The sequence below is a fragment of the Pimephales promelas genome, chromosome 2, assembly GCF_988280905.1.
Source record: "Pimephales promelas chromosome 2, fPimPro1.hap1.1, whole genome shotgun sequence".
NCBI lineage: Eukaryota > Metazoa > Chordata > Actinopteri > Cypriniformes > Leuciscidae > Pimephales > Pimephales promelas.
In genome coordinates, this window is record NC_142770.1 from 19,608,148 (window position 1) to 19,629,812 (window position 21,665).

Here is a 21,665-nt window from a genome sequence, read left to right on the forward strand (position 1 = left end):
TTGGTCAGAACTTTCATGATGTTCGTGTGACAGTCGGGGTTCGCTGAGCTTCCAAAACAGAAAAAGGTTCCAGTTTATGTGAATTTACTTGAAAGTACATCGAATGCAGTTTATGAAATATTTATCAGGCAGTTGAACAGAAATGTTAAGGGGTTGTTGTGAGTTCCCAGCATGCATTGCAACATGAAAAAAAAACATGAAGCGGCTACTATATTGTTCTACTATTTGCTGACTGTCCTTATAAGGGCTCATCTTCGTATTTGTTGACTGTCACCATTTTGAATTTTTGTCAAGTGTTGAGGTCTACGTAAAACCTTCTAAAAAATATCCCAGATGTTATTGTTGTTTAAGGCAAATGCTTCTTTAGAAACATATTAGTTCACTATTAAGTGTCCTATATACAGTTTTATAAAATGATCTAATACTTTGGTAGCATTGTTGTTTGATATTTAGTATTTGGAACAGATTTCTTCACACACATATATATATATATATATATATATATATATATATATATATCATTTTGGTAGCATTTTGGTGTCTGTATATATATATATATATATATATATATATATATATATATGTAAGTATATATTATACTATTCTGTGCAGTACTATATATGTGGTTTTGAAAAAATAGTATGTGAGTAATTTGTTTTTTTTTTTTTCTTTAAATACAATTTTGTATAGAAGTGTCATAGACTTGATCAAGTAAAAAAAAAGAGATTCTACCTTTGTCGCAGTTGAAAATGCATTGCATTGTGGGATATAGTGTGGTCTTGTTGTATAATGCACATTTTGGTAAATGTAGTAGGTTTCCATTTCCATACAGAATATGTGCACACTGTAAAATAAAATTGTGGCAACAGATTATAAGCAATATTATTCATTAAATTGAACAAATTAGAATTGAGTAATAATTAATCAAATTATTCCTTAAAAGTTAACCATTTAAAATGAGTAAAGTTTAAACCAAAAAAAATAAACAAAAATATCTGAATAACAGGCAGAACGTCAAAGATTAATTAAGAACTCTTTATTTTATATTGCCAATATTGAAGACACCTGACGTTAACAAGCAGAATCAATGAAGGAAAAAAAACGTCATTTAAAAACAAACCTAAAACAAACACCGATCACCATAATGGTGACATAAATTTACATAATGGCGACTTGAACCACATAATCACATATGTGATCACACACAGATCACATAATGGCGACTTAAATCTTGTGAAATTTAAGTTTCTTTTGTAAGTTATACTCTTTTTTATATGGTTTAGCCTACTTTTAAGGAATTAATTTGAATAATTGTTACTAAATTCTAATTTGTTAAATTGAATTAATAATATTACTTGTTATTTGTTGCCCCATTTTTTTTAGATAAAGCATAGTCTGAGTAGTAAGTTATCGTGCTCTTCTATACAGACCGAGAGTGGGCGGCAGATGAAGTCAAACATGATAGGTGAGAGAACAGGTGAACATTACCCCCCCCCCTCTCTCTCTCTCTCTCTCTCTCTCTCTCTCTCTCTCTCTCTTTACCTGGCCAGTTTCCACGCTTATCCATCAGCACAGCTGAACCTGGTGAGCATGAAACACTATCATGGGACTGATTGTGTTGAAAATCCAGCCACTTACTCAGACTCAGACAGGGACTCGCTTCCAGAACTGAACAGAACACCTTTTCACCTCCAGCTCATTGGGAAAAGACAACAACAGGAGAAAAAGGTCTCATGAGAAGAGTATATAATAAGCTAAAGAACAGCCAACTCTCCATCCAAACTAGTAAACACTTACTCCATCACTCAGAAAGTTGCGTAAAAACAATCGATCAATCATATTATAAATCTGGATCAAGAAAATGATCAAGCTTTTTTTTTTTTTGTTCACAGTCAGAGAATTAATTGTAGGCGCGCCGTCTGAGGCTTAAACTAGCCTAACCGCAATCATAATAACATCATAACAAACATACAGTACCACATAAAAAATATGTTTCTTGTGAGATCTGCCCAGATATGTTGAACTGATTGCTTCTGTTCACATACTATTGTATATTTACAGATTTTACTTTGAAAGAAATCAATGCCTTTCACAATAAATGTATCAAACATTAAATGTATCAGTATAGGCTATACGTTATACACTGTAAAAATGAATACGACTGAATATGTTAAATCTTATCAATAAAATTGAGGCAACAGATTACAATCAATATTATGAATTAAATTTAACAAATTAGAATTGAGTAATAACTAATCAAATGAATTATTTAATAGTTAACCATTTAAAATGAACAGAATTTACACATTTTTTAAAACAAAAATATCAGAAAAACAGACTAACGTTAAAGATGAATTAAGAACTTTTTTTATTGCCAACACTGAAGACATCTGATGATAACAAGCAGAATCACCAAAGGAGAAAACCGTATTTTAAGTCACCATTATTGAGATCAGTGTGTGTTTTAGTTGGGCCAATTCTTAATTCAGAATTCTTAATTCTTGAGTTCTTAATTCATCTTTAACGTCAGTCTGTTTTTCCGATATTTTTTGTTTAAAAAATGTGTCAATTCTACTCATTTTAAGTAATTGATGTAGTTAGTTATTACTCAATTCTAATTTGTTAAATATAATTAATAATATTGATTGTGATCTGTTGGCTCAATTTCATTGATTAGATTTAACATATTCAGTCGAATTCATTTTTACAGTGAAAAGTAACTGTAACAACATCTATAAAACAACAATGGTAAAAAATAAATGCTGTTCTTCCGAAATTTCTATTCATCAAAGAATCTTGAAAAACAAAAAAATCCACAAAAGCACAACTACATTCAACATTGATAATAATCAGAAATGTTTATTGAGTAGCAAATCGGCATATTCGAATGATTTCTGAAGGATCAAAAAAGGATCACAATATCACAATATACCACAAGAGAAAACAAGTTTTTTGCTTTTTCCTGTATTTTTTTTTTATATAACACATGCCCATGCAGCCAATACATTGCCATTGTATGGTACTTTGTTGTATAATGATGAAGAACAGCAAACGGGTGTAAGAAGCTGTCCTAAAGCCGACACAGAATGTGTTACCATATCTCGAAGCCTGAGACAGGTGGATGGACCTTTCTATTCTGTCCTGAGGGAACTGTCTGTGTGTGTGATTGATCATGTCCAGTGTCACACCTAAGATCACCTCTCCTTCTTTGTAGTTAAGAAATCACTGGAAGGAGATTCCATTACCAGCATTCACTCATCTACTCGCTCTCAAACAATGAGCCCTGTACAGTTAGCTTCACATGGACATCTTCATTACTTGATCAATGTGCATCATGGCCTTCATGAGAAGGTTCATTTATTTAATACCACTCAGGAGGTTTCATTCTGACAGGTCTCCAATTTTTGGGTAATTTTTACACTGGATTTAGAGGTTTATTATCTCATAGTTTTATTTCTAAAGTCTCCAAAGGGAGTAATTTGATCATACTTAAAGGATTTAGAGTTGAGGCTTCTTAATTAACTATGTAACCCATGTGTACAGCCAATCCATTGACATAGCTTTAAGGCTTAAGCATTTTCTTTGGCAGTATGAGGTTAAAGGGACCGTTCATCCAAAAATAAAAATGCTGTCATCATTTACTCACCCTTGTGTTATTTCAAACCTGTATGACTTTCTTAATTTTGTGGAACATAAAAGAATGTAGTGATGATGCCAGAATTTTAATTTTTTGGAGAACTATTTCTTCAAGGTTTTGGTTGATAATGAAAATGTCTTGCCATCCATCCCAGTTGGCACTGGTTCGTATCCGGCTAGGAGTGGTGCAAATAGTACAGATAACACTGGTGCTGTGGTGAGGTTTAGGGGAGTAAGAGTAAGCAAGCCCAGCTCAAAAGAGTTTTGCTGGTCAACCCCATTTTCCTGCCCTCAAGAGGAAAACCATGCTAGCAACTTATGCTAGAGACTGTGATCTTTAGAGTCCTTGTTGGTGCATCCACCTCAAATGACAGTAGTCCAAATCCTGTGCGGGCAGTGCGAGTATGACACATATTGGTGCCGTGACCCAGGTGGTATACCGAGTTTAAGGGGGGTGAGTGTAACGGAGATGGGTTGGTAAAATCTGTGTACTCTCCTGCCACCATTATCTACACACCATTAGATGTGTAGTTCACACACATCTCCCCTGCCAGTTGATGGTGATTCAAATCCCACTCGGGGATGTGCAAGTAGGACGAGTTACATTGGTGCTTCGACCTAGATGATAGTAAGGCTCTCAGTGTAACTGAGGCCAGCTAGTAAGAGCTGTACAGGTAAACCTCACTCTCCTGCCCTCAGCAGGCACAATATTGACAGACATTAGAGGCAACATCCTGGTTAGGGTGCCCACCTGCCATACTGGTGTGAGCAGTGTGTGTGGGACCAGTGACATCGGGAGGTGAGTGTAACGCAGGCCAGCTAGTTTGAGTTGTCAGGTAAATCTCACTCTCCTGCCCTCAAGAGGTGCATTGACGTTATTGGTTGTGGTCTTTAGCATCCTTGTAAGCACATAGACCTGCCATGCTAGTTAACAGTGGTCCAAATGCTGATTGGATTGGTGTGAGTAGGACCAGTTACATTGGTGCCATGACCCCGATTATAGTACGTTTTTTTCTTAAATGTATAATAGAGGCCAGCTAGTAAGAGCTGTGAGGTAATCCTCACTCCGCTGTCCTCAATAGGTGCACTGACACTAGAGTCTATCATCTTTAGCATTATTGTTAGCTTAACCACCTGCCATGCTAGTTGACAGTGGTTGGAATCCCGCTTGGAGTCATCCCGCTTGGTGCTGTGACCTGGTCTGTAGTGAGGTTTGGAGCGTACTGTGGGACTAGAGACTGTGGGTTTTAGCATCCTTGTTAGCACATCCACATGCCATGCCAGTTGTTCAAAGGCTGCTTGGATTGGCATGAGTAGGACCAGTTACATTGGTGCCATGACCCGGATACTAGTGAGGTTTAGGGGGGCTATTATAGAGGCCAGCTAGTAAGAGCTGTGAGGTAATCCTCACTCCGCTGTCCTCAATAGGTGCACTGACACTAGAGTCTATTATCTTTAGCATTATTGTTAGCTTAACCACCTGCCATGCTAGTTGACAGTGGTTAGAATCCCACTTGGAGTCATGCGAGTAGGACTAGTTATGTTGGTGTCATGACCTGGTCAGTAGTGAGGTTTGGAGCGTACTGTGTGACTAGAGACTGTGGGTTTTAGCATCTTTGTTAGCACATCCACATACCATGCCAGTTGTTCAAAGGCTGCTTAGATTGGCGTGAGTAGGACCAGTTACATTGGTGCCATGACCCGGATACTAGTGAGGATTGGGGGGGCTATTATAGAGGCCAGCTAGTAAGAGCTGTGAGGTAATCCTCACTCCCCTGTCCTCAATAGGTGCACTGACACTAGAGTCTATCATCTTTAGCATTATTGTTAGCTTGACCACCTGCCATGGTAGTTGACAGTGGTTGGAATCCCGCTTGGAGTCATGCGAGTAGGACTAGTTATGTTGGTGTCGTGACCTGGTCAGTAGTGAGGTTTGGAGGGTAATGTGAGACTAGAGACTGTGGGTTTTAGCATCCTTGTTAGCACATCCACCTGCCATGCCAGTTGTTCAAAGGCTGCTTGAATTGGCGTGAATAGGACCAGTTACATTGGTGCCATGACCCGGATGCTAGTGTGTTTTGGGGGGGCTATTATAGAGGCCAGCTAGTAAGAGCTGTGAGGTAATCCTCACTCCCCTGTCCTCAATAGGTGCACTGACTCTTTAGCATCCTTGTTAACGCCCCCACCTGCCATGCCATACCAGGGGTAAGTATAATTGAGGCCAACTAGTAAGTGCTGGTAAAGTAATCCTAACTCCCCTGACCTCAAGAGACACACTGATACTAGAGACTGTGGTTTTTAGCATCCTTGTTAGCACATCCACCTGCTTTGCTGGTCAATGTTGGATCGAATCCCTCTCATCAGGGCACATGTAGAACGTGACCCAGACGGGAGTGTGGTTTAGAGGCGTAACCAGTAGGAACTTAACTCTCCTGGCCTCAGAAGCGCACTAACAAACTAATGTAGGAGGCTGCAGGCTTTTGCATCCTTTGTTAGGATGCCTCCTATGCCGGTTGATCTGGTTCAAATCCACTTGGAGTGGTTCAAGTAGGACCAGTTACACTGGAAATTGTGGTTGTTACAAGACAACTGAAATTAAAAACGCAAAATACATGTCGTTTTGGAAATGGCAATATATTTTTTAGACCTTTCTATTGTTTAAAGTATGTTAGAGGAGCATGACAATACCAAAGTGCCATTAGGTTTTACAAACAGGTTTTGGCACATGCTTGCCTGTTTTCCTAAATAGTTTGACGCTATTCCAATACCCTGCCCAATCCGTCACATTTCAGGGTAACACACCACTCCACCACACAACCAATGCAACCACAACCAAACCAAAACAATGCTTTACTAAAAATAAATCCCAAGCAAATTGTGCTCTTTTTCACATGTGAGAATGTGTGAGAGGATCCACTAATCAAGTCACAAAGCAGCCTGAATACAAGTGTGTAGGAAACACAAGGCAGGCCGCATAAAAGCCCTTTATACGATGCCCTGTTCTCTTCTTCTCTCCGAGTGTATCATAGCTGACATTTCCACTCTCATTAGAGAGATTCCATGAATGGGAACTCAAGGATGGTGTGGGTGAATGACAGGTGAGGATGGCTGCTCCTCGCATGGTTTAATTCACAAGAACTCACAGCCAAATTCTTCTCTAATGGACCTAAAAGTTCTGCTTGGGTTTGAGCCGACCCAGCTTGACAAGGCTAAAAACTTTTTCTTAGTCATGACTCTTGGTTCAGACTGGGTCGACTCAACCTGAAGCAGAACAGGTCCATTCGAAAAAATAGTGGCTATGAGTTCTTGTAAGACAAACAAGCTTGAAAGTTTTGGACCTCACATTATTATGGTAGTCAATGGTAGTTGCTTGGCTGGCACATGACTCATGATTCATATGTTGCTTGAAAAAAAAAATATTTAGCTAAATTTGATTGCCTCCAGGCTAACTGCTAACTGGCCGTGCTAACCAGTCAAAAATAGTCAAGGTGAACTGAGACTAAAGTGCCTTTTTTTGTCTTTAGTTTGAAGACATTTGCCAAGGCCTGGTGTACTTTCAAACGTACGGAAGCCGGTATTATGGATGATCCATTTTATGACTTACCCGAACATTACAGCTGCTGTTGTTCATGGCACAGAGTCAATCAAATGATCAAATCAATGCCCAGGACCAAAAAAGAAACAACTTTTCCCAGTATATTTACTGTTGTTCCAAGAATATAATCCCAAGAGATTTTGTTTGTATTGAATGGGATGAGATTTTCAGATGCTGAATGTGGTTGTGTGGCCATATGCTCACTGAATCACTCCCATGACTCTCTTTGAGATCTTGGCTTGATCACACTGAAGTCAGCCTTTATGTTTCCAAAATGTGTGCCTTTTCTCCCTCTGCATTTACAAAAACAGCTTCGACTCCAACTGGGAAATTAAACAGAAACATTCCTGTCCTAGTGGACATTTAAGTTATGACCAGAATGCAGTGTGACCTTTCTCAAGGTGCTTAAATGACAGAGTAGATATATATATATATTTGACTTACATTCATTGTTAGGTCTGTACAACCTGAAAACACAACACTATCTCACGACCAATTCGTACGAATTCGACGCATGATTAAAAAGTGTCTAATTCGTACTAATTCGTACGATTTGTCTTAACCCACGTGATGGTTAGGTTTAGGGCGGGGTAAGGGGTAGGTCATTCGTACGAATTCATACGAATTGGCCAATTCGTAAAATATGTACGATTTAGCAAAATCTTATTAATTCGTACGAGTGAGGTCGTATGAATTGTTACGAATTAGCCACTTTTTAATCATTCGTCGAATTTGTACGACTTGGTCGTGAGATCGGGTTGGAAAACATGATAACATCACAATTCTTTCTTTCTTTGAAAACATTTTCATTTATTTATTTTTTGTTACAGCTGTAAACTGATACCCCAAGTCACCCAAACATATAAAATCATCTCAAAAGCACATGAAAAAATAAAAAAAATCATATTTTGCTTTACCCCTTGTTTTGTAGTTTCTCTCCGCCTCTTTTTTACGGGCCACAAGCAGAGTTTTGGATGACTTGACGCTGTTGTCCATTCGGAGTTCAAATTACTGGATCAGAGTCCAGACATCCTCCATTCATCCAGTTTGTATGGCCACGCCAGAAGGCAAGTAGTCCTCTGCTGTCCAGATATCATCTCCCGACTACAAAGATTCCTGTGACATGCTACTCTCCGAGTGACCGATACAACCGTCTCCAGGGAGGACGACACAATGCTAATATTGAGAGAATGATACCTTGAACTACCAACACAGGTATCACCACACCATTTATATAATAACCATCAATGTCCTGTCTTTTAGAAATTTTATTTCATGGGTTGACAAAAAACAAACAATCAAAACTGTCCGTGTCCAGCACCAGAACCTAAAAGAGACATTGATTACTGTCAAAGGCGAACGCGTTACTGTCTCCAAACAACACATCAAATCTCGGCTGGCAGCGACATGCCTCCGTCTTTACAGTTTGCTGCTATGAGAGTTTTCATAGCACGAACAATTCCTCAGTCAAGAGCGGACAGTCATCTTGTGTGGGCTCTTATGAAGTCTGCACTGTTCACGTCGTCCTACCCCATGGCGTCCATAAGAATAAAGAATATGCCCAGTCATCACGCCAATGAAAGGATGCATGAATCAGTTGATAGCGGCCGTTCAGATGGCACTGTCGCCCGTTTTAAGGAGCCAGTGCTCCGAGATGATGTGTCCGTTTGTCCTGCAATCAACAAGATGATCATATGATCGGTTATTCTTCAGTCAATCAACAGTGTTTCTCTCATGATTTTGTCTTTCAGCCATATACAGTATATCATGTGAAACTGAAGACTGGAGTTGATGCTAAAAATTCATCTTTGATCACAGGAATAAATTACATTTTACAATATATTCACATAAAACACACAGCTATTTTATATCACAATACTATTTCACAATTTTACTGTATTGTTGATCAAATAAATGTAGCCTTGGCAGAGCATAAAATGCTTCTTTTAATAATATCCTATTTACATTTCAATATACTTCAATATGTTCTTATTAAACGGTCTGTACATTGCAAAGTTCTCAATGCTTCGGTTTGCATGTAGGGACCCTCATTATGCTATAGTGTTAGTGTTGGGCTATTTTGAGCCTTGTTAGTGGTATTAACTAGCAATTTTTATGTTTCATTACTATATGCCCTATATAACAGTTTTTAGAGATAAAACTCTTTACATTCGATTATCGTGAAAACACATCTCAGAGAACGTTCGACTAGGTGCCAATGTTTTATTAGACCAAAGGTTCATTTTGCGCCGGAGTTGTCCTTTAACCCTCAGGTGCTCTTCGTTTTGGAGTCACACTTGTTATCTTCCCGGTCAAAATTGACCGGACACCTAAAAATTTAATTTCCTCCATCCCAGTAAAACCAATGCAATTTATTTTTGTTTTATAATATTAATTGTTTATAATTTAGTATTTTGAGACAATTTGATTCAATTTATTAATATTTATGCAATATTTATTGTCTATTTTGCCATGAAAAAAAAATATTTTTATAATATATATATATATATATTATTTTTTCTAAAAAAATATTAATGCAGTATTTTAGTTTAATATAGAGTCTAGGCCTTCAGAAAAAAAAAAGATTTCTTTGAAGAAAATTAGCACCATCTGGTTACAGTACAGAAAAAAAGGCGTAGAATCATGGTGTAACCACTTGATGGCATGTACAGCTCTCTATGGAGAAGCATGTGAATTCCCCAGATGAAATAAACACTTTTTTTTTTTTTTTGGTGATTTTGAATATATAGTTGAAACAATCTCAAAAACGATTTTTAATTTAAAAAATGTAAAAAAATAAATAAATAAATACAAATTTGTGAATTTTTGTGTTTTTGTCAATTTCCCATTCATGACCAAAGACCACAAGTGTGACTATTTTTTTTTAAGACCACTTAGCATGCTCAGATTATGACCTCAATTTTGGTGTGTGTTCACATTCATAATGTGTTAAAAGTCACCAAGTTTCGTAACATTCAGATGAAGCTGTGATTTTTAAAAATTCTAAACATAATTTTTGTAATCAAAATTTATTGGTGTGTATGTGTATAAAAGTGTGTTTGTATGTGTGTGTGGGTTTGTCTGTTATGCACTCTAGATGTTGTAGAGTGTCACCCCTTTCCTGCGGTGTACTTTTTTTTTTTAGAATTGTGGCCGATTTGTAGATTGCACGTACAAAAATTCAGAGAATTTTTTTTTGTCAATTTCCCATTCATTTCCTATGGGTCGGTTATTTTTGACCGAAGACCACAAGTGTGACTATTTTTTTTTTTACGACCACTTAGCATGCTCGGATCATGACCTCAATTTTTTTTGTGTGTTCACATACATAATGCCATAAAAGTCACCAAGTTTCATAACATTCCGATGAAGCCGTGATTTTTAGAAATTCAAAACAGAATTTTTTTCGGTCAGAAATGACCGAAGAGCACCTGAGGGTTAAATCATTTGAAAATTGCTTTAATACAGTTTACAATTTAATTTAATTACTTTTATGATATAACACTTAATATTTTTCTTAAAATGATTTTTCTACATAGACATATAAATTTAATTAACATGCATAGAGCTTTTGTTGCTGTTCCCAAAACTGTAATGTGGTGTGATAGCAATCATAACCTGCGGAATAAACCACTATTAATGATGTATAAGTAGCCTATTATAATATAATACATGTTGAAGTTCCCCTCAACACGCACCTCATTCTTCTCAAAAACACATGCAAGTGCTTCATAAATCCAGGAAAAACATGAGTGAATCATTAGTTAGAAACAGTTGCTGCTATTTTTCACATTGAAATACAATAGACTCAAAGTTCAGGAATCAAAGGTTCCTCAAAAATCAGTTTTGGATCAAAATAGCCCCTAAGAAGTGAGCCTCCAGAGCCTCTATCTATCAAACCGTTTGCAGGAGAGATAATTTAACTTGTTGACGCTTAACAAAATGAAAGTGTTTCAAGGGATCCTTCAAACTCTCCCTGCTGTTTCACACTGACAGAGACGAGCAGTCGGGTCAATCCCCTTCCCCCATCGCAGGCCGAAGCTTGGGGACTCGAGGCATCTATCAGTTCCCCTTCTCATTTGTATAATGTCGGGTCACGGATGAAATCGAGTCTTACGTAGGGGATTGAAGTTTTAATTCAGGCACTGCGCTTTGGGGCTTCGGCTCGGCCTTTTCCGCCCACTCAACGCCCAATCAATTGATGGAGAACGAGACTCCCAGTCTCCTGAAGTCTGCCCATCACACCGGATGACAATGTGTAACACCAACTTGCAGCTGTTGTTTGCTTGTGTTTAAATATGGATGCTGTACCTGTGAAACGCTCTATTACAAATCCCAGATGTATTCCAAGTGCGATTACCAGCACAAATATCATTTGCATAACTGTCTGTCATCCACACAACACGTTTCTGTGGTATCTGTGGCCCGAGGCTACGGGATCAGATGTTTTTCGAACATTTCACAGTTGCACTGCGCATCTGTCAGGTGTACTAGCGCGCTAACTATCCCCCACTCGCGCCTCGGGTGACTGACGTTAAATGAAGTCAGCGACTGTGAGCCGTGCCTGAGGGATACGGTGGAATAACAGCGACATACGGACAACATAAAGCCGTCCTGATGGGTGGCCCGTGGCGGACATGCTAAAACACTCTTCTCTGAGCTGTGACTTCATAAGTGATGGTGCACTCGAAGGTGTTACAGACATATTGCCATCTTCCGAGAAAAATGTACACAGTGTTACGTCCCAGAAGTAAAGTTGTCTAGGTGTAAGGAGTAAACAGTGAAAAGGAAAAGAAAATAAACATGCCTATTCCCGTTCCCAGCCCTGTACGACAGACACATCAAATTTTAGTCCAAAAATTTATTAACAGGATGGGTATAATTATTAAACAAGATAAACAAAACATAACCACTTAAATTACCTCAGGAGGGGGTTAAATGCCAAAATAACAAACACAAGTACCCTCTGACTAGTCGAGGAGTAAAACTTCTTAATCTGCCAAAAATAAACAAATTAACAACAGAAAGATACACTAACTCCCTAACTAGCCAAAAAAACAGGAGAAAAAGTGATATAAAAATGAAAATAGGCCCCCACCTCCCTACAGCTCCATGACCGTGTGGTTTTCAAACAAAAAGATAATCACAACCATAAACACAAAACAAAAAGAAAATAGTAGCAGGCTACAACAAGCCTTAGCTGGGTGAGCAACTACAACAATCTTAACACTGCACAACAGCATGTAAATCAACAGTGAGCAACAATCTCAGTAGACAGCACTCTGGAAGGCAAAACTTCTCCTTCTTTCTCCCCCACCCGTTTGAATGTTCTCTGGAACTTCTTTTGAGCAGGTAGCGTCTCCCGTGCAACAAGCGGCAGGTGTGATCAATCAGCTCTCTCTCCTCCCCACTTGGTAGAGCTGCAGAATTACAGAGAGAGAGAGAGAGAGAGAGAGAGAGAGAGAGAGAGAGAGAGGAGGGGGGAAAAACACAGATCCCCAACACTGCCAAAACAACCACGGAACGTAACACCCCCACCCATAAGTTTTCAGACATCAACCCATGTCTTGAAAATAAATCACAAATAAATATTCCTTTTTTTTCACTCCACAGAATATACTCTTGACAGGGCATCAGCTACAATATTTTCAGAGCCTTTACAATTCTGGATATTCAAGTTGTATTCTTGAATAACCAGTGACCACCTCATCAGGCGCTGATTTGAATTTCGCATCCGATCCAAAAATACAAGGGGGTTATGATCGGTATAAACAGTGATGGAATGATTACCACCAAGATAAATTTCGAAATGCTGTAAAGCTAATACCAGAGCCAAGGCTTCCTTCTCAATAGTACTGTCAGCTAACAGGGAACGTTCCCAGAACATTCACTAACGTTCTTTAAAAGTTGTGTAAATGTTAGGACAAAATGTTATTAAAATAATGTTTTCGGAACGTTCATATAACGTTATTAACCTTCTTGTAACGTTGAGAGAAAACGTTCTTAGAACAACGTTCTTGGAACGTCTTTATCACGTTATTTGTATTTGATGAACATTCTCATTACGTTGATAAAAAACGTTCTTAGAACAACGTTATCGGAACGTCTTTATCAAGTTATTTGTGTTTGATAAACGTTCTCATAACGTTCCAGCAACATTATGCTAACCTTAGGATAACGTTCTAACAACATTATGCTAACGTTCCAGCAACGTTCTGCAAACATTAAGACACCGTTCCAGCAACGTTAAGCAAACTGGACATTTCCACGTTTTTAGAACATTTTAAATTAACGTTCCCACAACCAAAATGGAACGTTAGAAAAACGTTCTCAGAACCTAACTTTGTTAACTTTGTTTTTTAACCTTTCTCTAAAAAGTTCACCAACACTCAGCAACGGCCGTTGCTGAGTGTTGGTGAACTTTTTAGAGAAATAACTCACTGGATGCTCAATGCCATAAACGTCCTCCTGCAATAACACTGCTCCAGCACCTGAATAACTGGCATCTACCTGCAGCTTAAATGGGAGAGTGAAACAGGGAGCAGAAAGTACAGGAGCACTACTTAATAAATCTTTAGCAGCATTAAAAGCAGACTCACAACATAAAGCCGTCCTGATGGGTGGCCCGTGGCGGACGTGCTAAAACACTCTTCTCTGAGCTGTGACTTCATAAGTGATGGTGCACTCGAAGGTGTTACAGACATATTGCCATCTTCCGAGAAAAATGTACACAGTAAAAAAGCTGCCTTAAAGTAAGTCCAGTTAAACACTGAAATAGAATGGATACACAATACCACCTGTGCTTGCTCGCTCTCTCGTGATTTCTACGACACACAAAACCCGCCTCCATATACTCACTCGTTTCATTTGGTCTGATGAATATTTTTGGTGTTACATGAATTTCAGTATATATTGCACATCATTTTACTCATTCCTGCTCAGTCACACTCAAAGTGAACGCATACATAAAGCCTCTCAGTACTATATTGAGTTATTTTCCGTTGCTTATAGCGCCTTAACGGTCAAATACATACAAAGTAATGTCAAACCTTGAGGCGGATGGGCTACAACAGGAGAAGACCCCACCGGTACCACTCATCTCCACTACAAATAGGAAAAAGATAGGGATGCACCGAAATGAAAATTCTTGGCCGAAACCGAAAACCGAAAAAGAGGAAACCAAGGCCGAAAACCGAAACACCGAAAGAAATTATGCCAATTATTAGTATCATTGCATTTATGGCTATGACTGTGCAAACTTTACTAAAATCAAGGCATTGCAATTGCATAAATTAATATAACATTTTCAAAGAATAAATCAATTACAAATTATGCAAATATATATTATATATATGCACAGTGCACAGTATAAAATAAAATTCAAACTAAAATGTTTAACTTGACCCCACTCATGTGTGCACTAAATAATAATCTACTGGCCTGCAGAAAGGTTTTAAAATGAAATGTTCTCTCAAAAACAAAGCCAACCGCAAACTTCTCATCACTAGCACACAGTTTGCAGGTCTAAATTAGTTACATTTTAAAAAATGTAGCATACAATAGCATAAAAAGCCTTTTTAAATGAACAATGGTCCATGTTTAATACAAATGTACATGAAAGTTAATGAAACATTTTTAGTGAATGTAGAAAATATTTAAGAGAGCATTAATTTAGTTCTATACATGTTCCCATATACATATTTTTTTTTTTTTTGTAATGTCACAAGTAATAATCTCAGGGTTTACTGGGTTTTACTTTACATGATTATTTTTGTATTGGTGGTGGAATAATAAAAAATAAACATTGTCATGTATTTATCTGTCTTCTTCTCGCCGATTCCTGATGGTTAGAGGACAGTTGCTTGAGTCGTCCCCTGTCGTTTCAAGGAATAGTAACAGTTACAACGGAGAGCGCGTCAAGTATAAACGCCTCGACCGTTTGGAGCGGTGCACGCGCTGTTTGTGGAGACTCGCGCTGCCTTGTTTACTTTCGCCTGCCTCCTCAGCGCGAGTCTAATTTATCATTTTTAATTGTTTCCTGCTCCAAACAATGCGTGCCGCCATGACGACGACTCCGGTTCCGAGCGGGTCAAGAGCGGTGCGCGCGCTGTCTGTGGAGACTCGCGCTGCCTTGTTTATGCTTTCGCCTGCCTCCGCAGCGCGAGTCTCCACAGACAGCGCGCGCACCGCTCTTGACCCGCTCGGAACCGGAGTGGTCGTCATGGCGGCACGCATTGTTTATAGGTGGATAAACAAGGTTTCCGTCTCATCGCGGGTTCAGATACACTGAAATACGTCCACACCGCAGACATGTTGCTTCAGACAAGCACGTGCAGGTCGCGGTTTCTATTTGCGTCATCACAACATTTCGGCCGTATTATTTCGGTGATAAAAGTCTTTCGGCCGAAAACCGAAAATGCACTTTTGGGCCATTTTCGGCCGAAAATTTTCGGCGGCCGAATATTCGGTGCATCCCTAGAAAAAGAGGCGACAATTTGCAAGAGCTCACCAAAATTGGACAGTTGAAGACTGGAGAAATGTTGCCTGGTCTGATGAGTCTCCATTTCTGTTGAGACATTCAGATGGTAGAGTCAGAATTTGGCGTAAACAGAATGAGAACATGGATCCATCATGCCTTGTTCCCACTGTGCAGGCTGGTGGTGGTGGTGTAATGGTGTGGGGGATGTTTTCTTGGCACACTTTAGTGCCAATTGGGCATCGTTTAAATGCCACGGCCTACCTGAGCATTGTTTCTGACCATGTCCATCCCTTTATGGCCACCATGTCCCCATCCTCTGATGGCTATTTCCAGCAGGATAATGCACCATGTCACAAAGCTCGAATCATTTCAAATTGGTTTCTTGAACATGACAATGAGTTCACTGTACTAAAATGGCCGCCACAGTCACCAGATCTCAACCCAATAGAGCATCTTTGGGATGTGGTGGAACGGGAGCTTCGCATCCCACAAATCTCCATCAACTGCAAGATGCTATCCTATCAATATGGGCCAACATTTCTAAAGAATGCTTTCAGCACCTTGTTGAATCAATGCCTTGATAATTAAGGCAGTTCTGAAGGCAGAAGGGGGTCAAACACAGTTTTAGTATGGTGTTCCTAATAATCCTTTAGGTGAGTGTATATGACATTTTCCCCCATGATATCGATGTCAAAACTATGGCCAGTGAAAACACTGATTGGCTTGTAACTTTGGAAAACCACTAGCCACAGTGGCTCGTGAGCGAAAAAGTTAAACGTACAGTATGTCATTTTTGGCCACAAGGGGTCACACATTTAAAATAATAAAAAAAGACGTACTTTGATGACGTTGGGAAAGTCTGTTAAGAGTGAGCGCTCGTGAGCGGGAGACACATAACCTGATTTATACGAGATTGAACTGGCCATGTGACAGAGCAGGCATAAGATGGACACGAGCGTGAGTTTGCGGGCGAATTTAATAACGCAGAGCATTGTTAACCAATTGATCCATATATAAGGCGCTCCGGATAATGAGGCGCACTGTCGTTTTTTGAGAAGATTAAAGGTTTTTAAGTGCGCCTTATAGTGCGGAAAATACGTACTACTTTTTTTCCCGTCGTTTTCTTTGCTTTCATTGGCGGTAGTCCAGTGTTCCCCTTTGTGTTTGACCGTTTCGCCGAGTTCCACAGGAAGTTAGAGAAAATAGAGGAGTCAAAGGTTATGTGACGCCATAGACGGGCGACGAAACGGAAATAAAGAAACGTCCCTTGTCTTCGAATTAAACTATAAATTTCTCCGTATTTGAAAGTTGGTGGAAACTGTCGGGATAATGTACACATCTAATAGAAATATATAACATAGATACAGTTATTTTTGCTATTTTTAAAGCAGAAAAAATACATATTGTGCCTTTAACGTCAAGCCCTGCAACCAGCATTTTAAAACGTTACAGGAACAACGTTCAAATGTTTAGGATGAATCCGAATGTCCTTTTAGCGCCACTCAGCGGACAATTCCTTTTTACAACAATCGTCGTAAGGATGTTGCCAGAATAACGTTCATCTGCTTTGGATAAAACTAAACGCACTTTTAGCGCCACCTACTGGACATTTCCAAACTGCCGCGATACACACTACAACCGCCACAATGAAACACTGTGAGAAACGTGTTGATCTGCTTCAGACCACTTTTAATTTCTAAAACGCCACAATACATACAATAAAAGTTACTTTACTTTTTGACTTCGAAAAGGCTTGATTTGGGAGATTTGGATTTTGGGAGGAGTGCAGTGAAGTGGCTTGGATGCCGTTCCCGGTATGCCATTCCTTAGCAGTGGTCCGAAGTGGCCAGGAACTGGAAGGCAGTGTGTGTTTTGTGTATTGTGTGTTGGGAGGGGTGTTTGGCTGGCTTGTAACTGTGTTTGACCCCTCGCCGGGCCATGGCTAATGCAAGTGTGGGCTAGTGAATGGACTGAGGTCAGTGCCCAGTGACACATGACCTGCCACGGTTAATTCCAATCGAACAATGGATCCGGCCCTGCCAGGAGATCATCCCATTACACCTCCATGCCAAATTAATTGTTTGTTTTCATGGGCCACTCTCGGGCTGACCCCACGGTCAACTTGCTTTAATAACACTCGGTGTTAACCTGGGAAACGTAGAGTGCAATCTGGTCGTAACACGGATGGAGCTCAGGTTTGTCAGGACCTTCTCCACTCTGTCACAAATAAACGCTCGCCGCTTCAGTCAATTACAGGAGGTAATGTCCTTTTTCACACAATGTACTTGAGAAGTGACCGCAAACACCAGAATGTGCCCAAATATAAATGCATGTAGTGGTGAAAGAAAGCAGTGGAAGCTGATGGAGAGCACTTTGTGTTTAGATAAAGAGCGCGTTGAATGCGGAGAGCACAGCGCTGGCCTGGGAGCTTCGAGAGCGAGAGAGTTTCAGCACCGCAGGCCTGCAACACTGATACTGCACAACAGCTCTACAGTTACACCTTCCCTTACTCTATTGTGTGAGATTAATTATGACTCATAAACTGTCCTCATTTACATAGGTTGCTGGCTTAAATTTTACAATCAACTTGGATGTTTAAGTCATTTAAACTTATAGTAAATCTTAAAAATGAGTTGAATCTTGTATAACATAAAACAGTTGAAAATTGCTTAACTTTATTTAAATGAACATGTGTTGTCATAACTTATGAATCATATATTTGTTTTGCAGTGTAGTAGAAGGCAGTTCTAACACATTAAGGCATATACACTCTATTATTATAGAATAGTTGTCGATCAATATGGGTTTTAATGACTTATATTTGGGCTCAGGTCTAATCATTTATGCAAATTATAACTAAAAAGGCAATTCACACTTGAATTCATTGACTTGAATGCACCTTTATTATGTTAAACATGCTATAATTTTTCAATGAAACAAGCAACATGTCAGGGTTATGCAACTGTCCTCATGTCATAATGAGTAAAAAAATATAATTATTGCAAATAAAACCTTATAAAGTAGTTTGGCATTGTATTTTATTAGAATTACTTAGAAAAAAATAACTTTTTGTTATTAATATTTGAAAACTTTAGTCCACCCAGTGAAAGTCATGTGGTGCAACCGACAAATCTCTTAAATAATAACGGAAGACGGGTTAGTTCAGCTTGTATAATGTCATGCGGTGCGATTCCCCAGAAACAGAATGATATTTAGCATTCATAATATTTGCAAATAAAGAAAAAAAAACTCTAAAAGTAAGATGTGTACATATTTATTGAAGGTTTAATGAAAATATAACACTTTTTACTTTTTAATTACATTTAAATGTTTCTCTAAAATTGTATAAATGTTTTTCAAAACCATGTAAGATTTTTTTGTGTAGATTTTTAAAATATCATTTCCATTTCTTTATCACGAACACTCTTGACCCTTTTACTATTTACACTGAATACTTGATTTAAAACTGATAAACTATTTTTAATGTAATTACTTACAATTATTGCATTTATCAATATATGCTGACAAAAGCCCAAACATTAAGATAATTGAAAAAGAAAAAGTTGGTAAATATATTGTTTGTTTTATTTCCATTCCGTCATGTATACAGTCCACAGCATTTCATTTTACAAATGAGTATTTCTAAGAAAGTATCAAACTATTTGTTTTTCTCCAGCGAGCAGCATGACAAAGCATCTTTTTCTTTCACACACATAGCTTTCCAGATGAATGAGAAACTCAAACACTCTCCTAAACCATCAATAGTCTTGAAAAGTGCAGCTGATTTTAGCGAATCAGTTCATTAAGATGTTTCACTTCAAAGAATCGATTCAAATAAACAATTCACTGACTCGTTTGTGTTGCAAAAAAACATTTAAAAGCTTCTATGTCTTCAGATTAGAAGTCACGTTTTTATTTAGCTTCAACTGTACAATTAAAGTTTAATGAGACTAGTAAAAATGATATGACCAATATGTTATAACTACGGAAGCCCTGAACCGCAACCTAAAAAAAAAAAAAAAGTCAGTAAAAAAAAAAAATCTTAAAAAAAAAAAAATCGGAAAAAAAAAAAACTGTAAAAAAAAAAAAAAAACTGTAAAAAAAAAAATCTGTAAAAAAAAAAAAAAAAAAAATCTAGCATTTCGAGATTAAAGTCGAAATGTTTCGAGATTAAAGTCGAAATGTTTCGAGATTAAAGTCGGAATGTTTCGAGATTAAAGTCGAAATGTTTCGAGATTAAAGTCGAAATGTTTCGAGATTAAAGTCGAAACATTGTGCAGTGCGCGTCCACTGGCTCAGAGCGCGCGCGCGTGTGTGTGTGTGAAGTCGAACTGCCATGGATAAACACAAAATAGTAGCTTTTTACTTTTATCTGGGCTTTCAACAAAATTCTACACACGTCACACGTGCTACTGAGGTGTTTTCGTGCTCGTCTAGTCAACACTATCTGGGTCGAGAACACAACAGTAACTGTTTGGTCTCCTCTTCCCCGTAAAAATACGCTCTGGATACATTTTAAGTGCATCATTCTGTATCCAATCATTTGGCCGGATCCTGTGATTTCCTAAGATTTAATAACCACTTATGGTTGAGGAGAGATTCTGTGATATGATTGTAAAGCACTTTGAGTGTAGGCATATATGAAAGCGCTATAAATGCCCTATTCATTCATTCATTCATTCATTCATTCATTCATTCGTAAAGCTGGATTTCTCCATCCAGTCTGAAAAGTGTTTTCCGTGTTGGTTTTCCTATAGGCTAAAGTCTATTCCGGCGCAGTATATTTTATAACGTCCTATAATGGTAGCCTAATGCTGGTAGATTGGCACCTGTTGAATTTCCTTTGATGAAACAAAACACACACACACATACACAGTGTGAAACTCGCTATCGCGTAGAAGCTGCGCGTGTGTGCTTTCCATTGTCTCACATTGCCGCACACACAGGCATTCATAATGGCCAATAGCGAGTTTCACACACTGTGTGTGTGTGTTTTGTTTCATCAAAGGAGACCGAAAAGCTACTATTTGGGGTTTATCCATGGCAGTTCAACTTCACACACACGCGCGCGCTCTGAGCCAGTGGACGCGCACTGTTATGAATGCACAATGTTTCGACTTTAATCTCGAAACATTTCGACTTTAATCTCGAAACATTTCGACTTTAATCTCGAAACATTCCGACTTTAATCTCGAAACATTTCGACTTTAATCTCGAAACATTTCGACTTTAATCTCGAAACATTTCGACTTTAATCTCGAAATGCTAGATTTTTTTTTTTTTTTTACAGATTTTTTTTTTTTTTTAAGATTTTTTTTTTTTTTTACTGACTTTTTTTTTTTTAGGTTGCGGTTAAGGGCTTCCGTATATAACATAATAATTTTAATTAATCACTTTTTTTTGTAAATTATACAACATTCAACTTTAAGTCAGATTAAGTTGAAATGACTTAAATAGCCAAGTTGATTGTACTCAAAACATGGATTTGAGTTTCTTTTGGTATAAGGAGCCAGAGAACGAGTGAATTCCACTTGCATGCGTTTACTGAGAGGTCAGAGTTGAAGCGGCGAGTCTGCCAGATCTGGAGACGACAGACCGGGAGAACTCAGTCCACAGGTTTGCTCAAAAACAAATACTCTGATTAGGAATCTGAGCAGTTCTGAGAGTGATGGAACTGCTATCTCGACCTATCACTCCAGTTATTTGCGTTCAAAAGACGATAGTTTAGACTGCAAACACTAGTTTAGGTGCAATCCTCCTGATGGAAGGGGGAAGGTCACAGTGGTCAGTTAGTGACGGATGTCGTGAGCGTAAATGTTCAGAGAAAGCATTGAAAACAATGAATGATCATTTATTTGGTAAAATAATGTAAAGCCACTCCATTTACTAAAGGAAAACAATTCAACAAGGAGTCTATCTCTGCTCTCAAAAGAGTCTCTCCGGAGTGTGTTTAGT

The 21,665-nt window shown here is 38.4% G+C and overlaps 1 protein-coding gene across 5 annotated transcripts in view; it reads right to left on the reverse strand.

Annotated features, from left to right (window-relative positions):
• Positions 1-7,970: 7,970 nt before the first annotated feature.
• Positions 7,971-21,665, reverse strand: part of LOC120491833 (uncharacterized) — a 163,679-nt gene continuing 149,984 nt past the window's right edge. For 2 of the 5 annotated variants that reach the window (XM_089117698.1, XM_089117699.1), the window contains 2 exons: positions 15,741-15,797; positions 8,910-12,651 (listed from right to left, as the gene is read on the reverse strand). In XM_089117698.1, coding sequence (XP_088973824.1) covers positions 12,455-12,651; positions 15,741-15,797 — 254 coding nt within the window. In that variant the 3' untranslated portion in view covers positions 8,910-12,454. The other 3 variants (XR_016145740.1, XM_089117702.1, XM_039689816.2) reach the window with 2 other exon arrangements.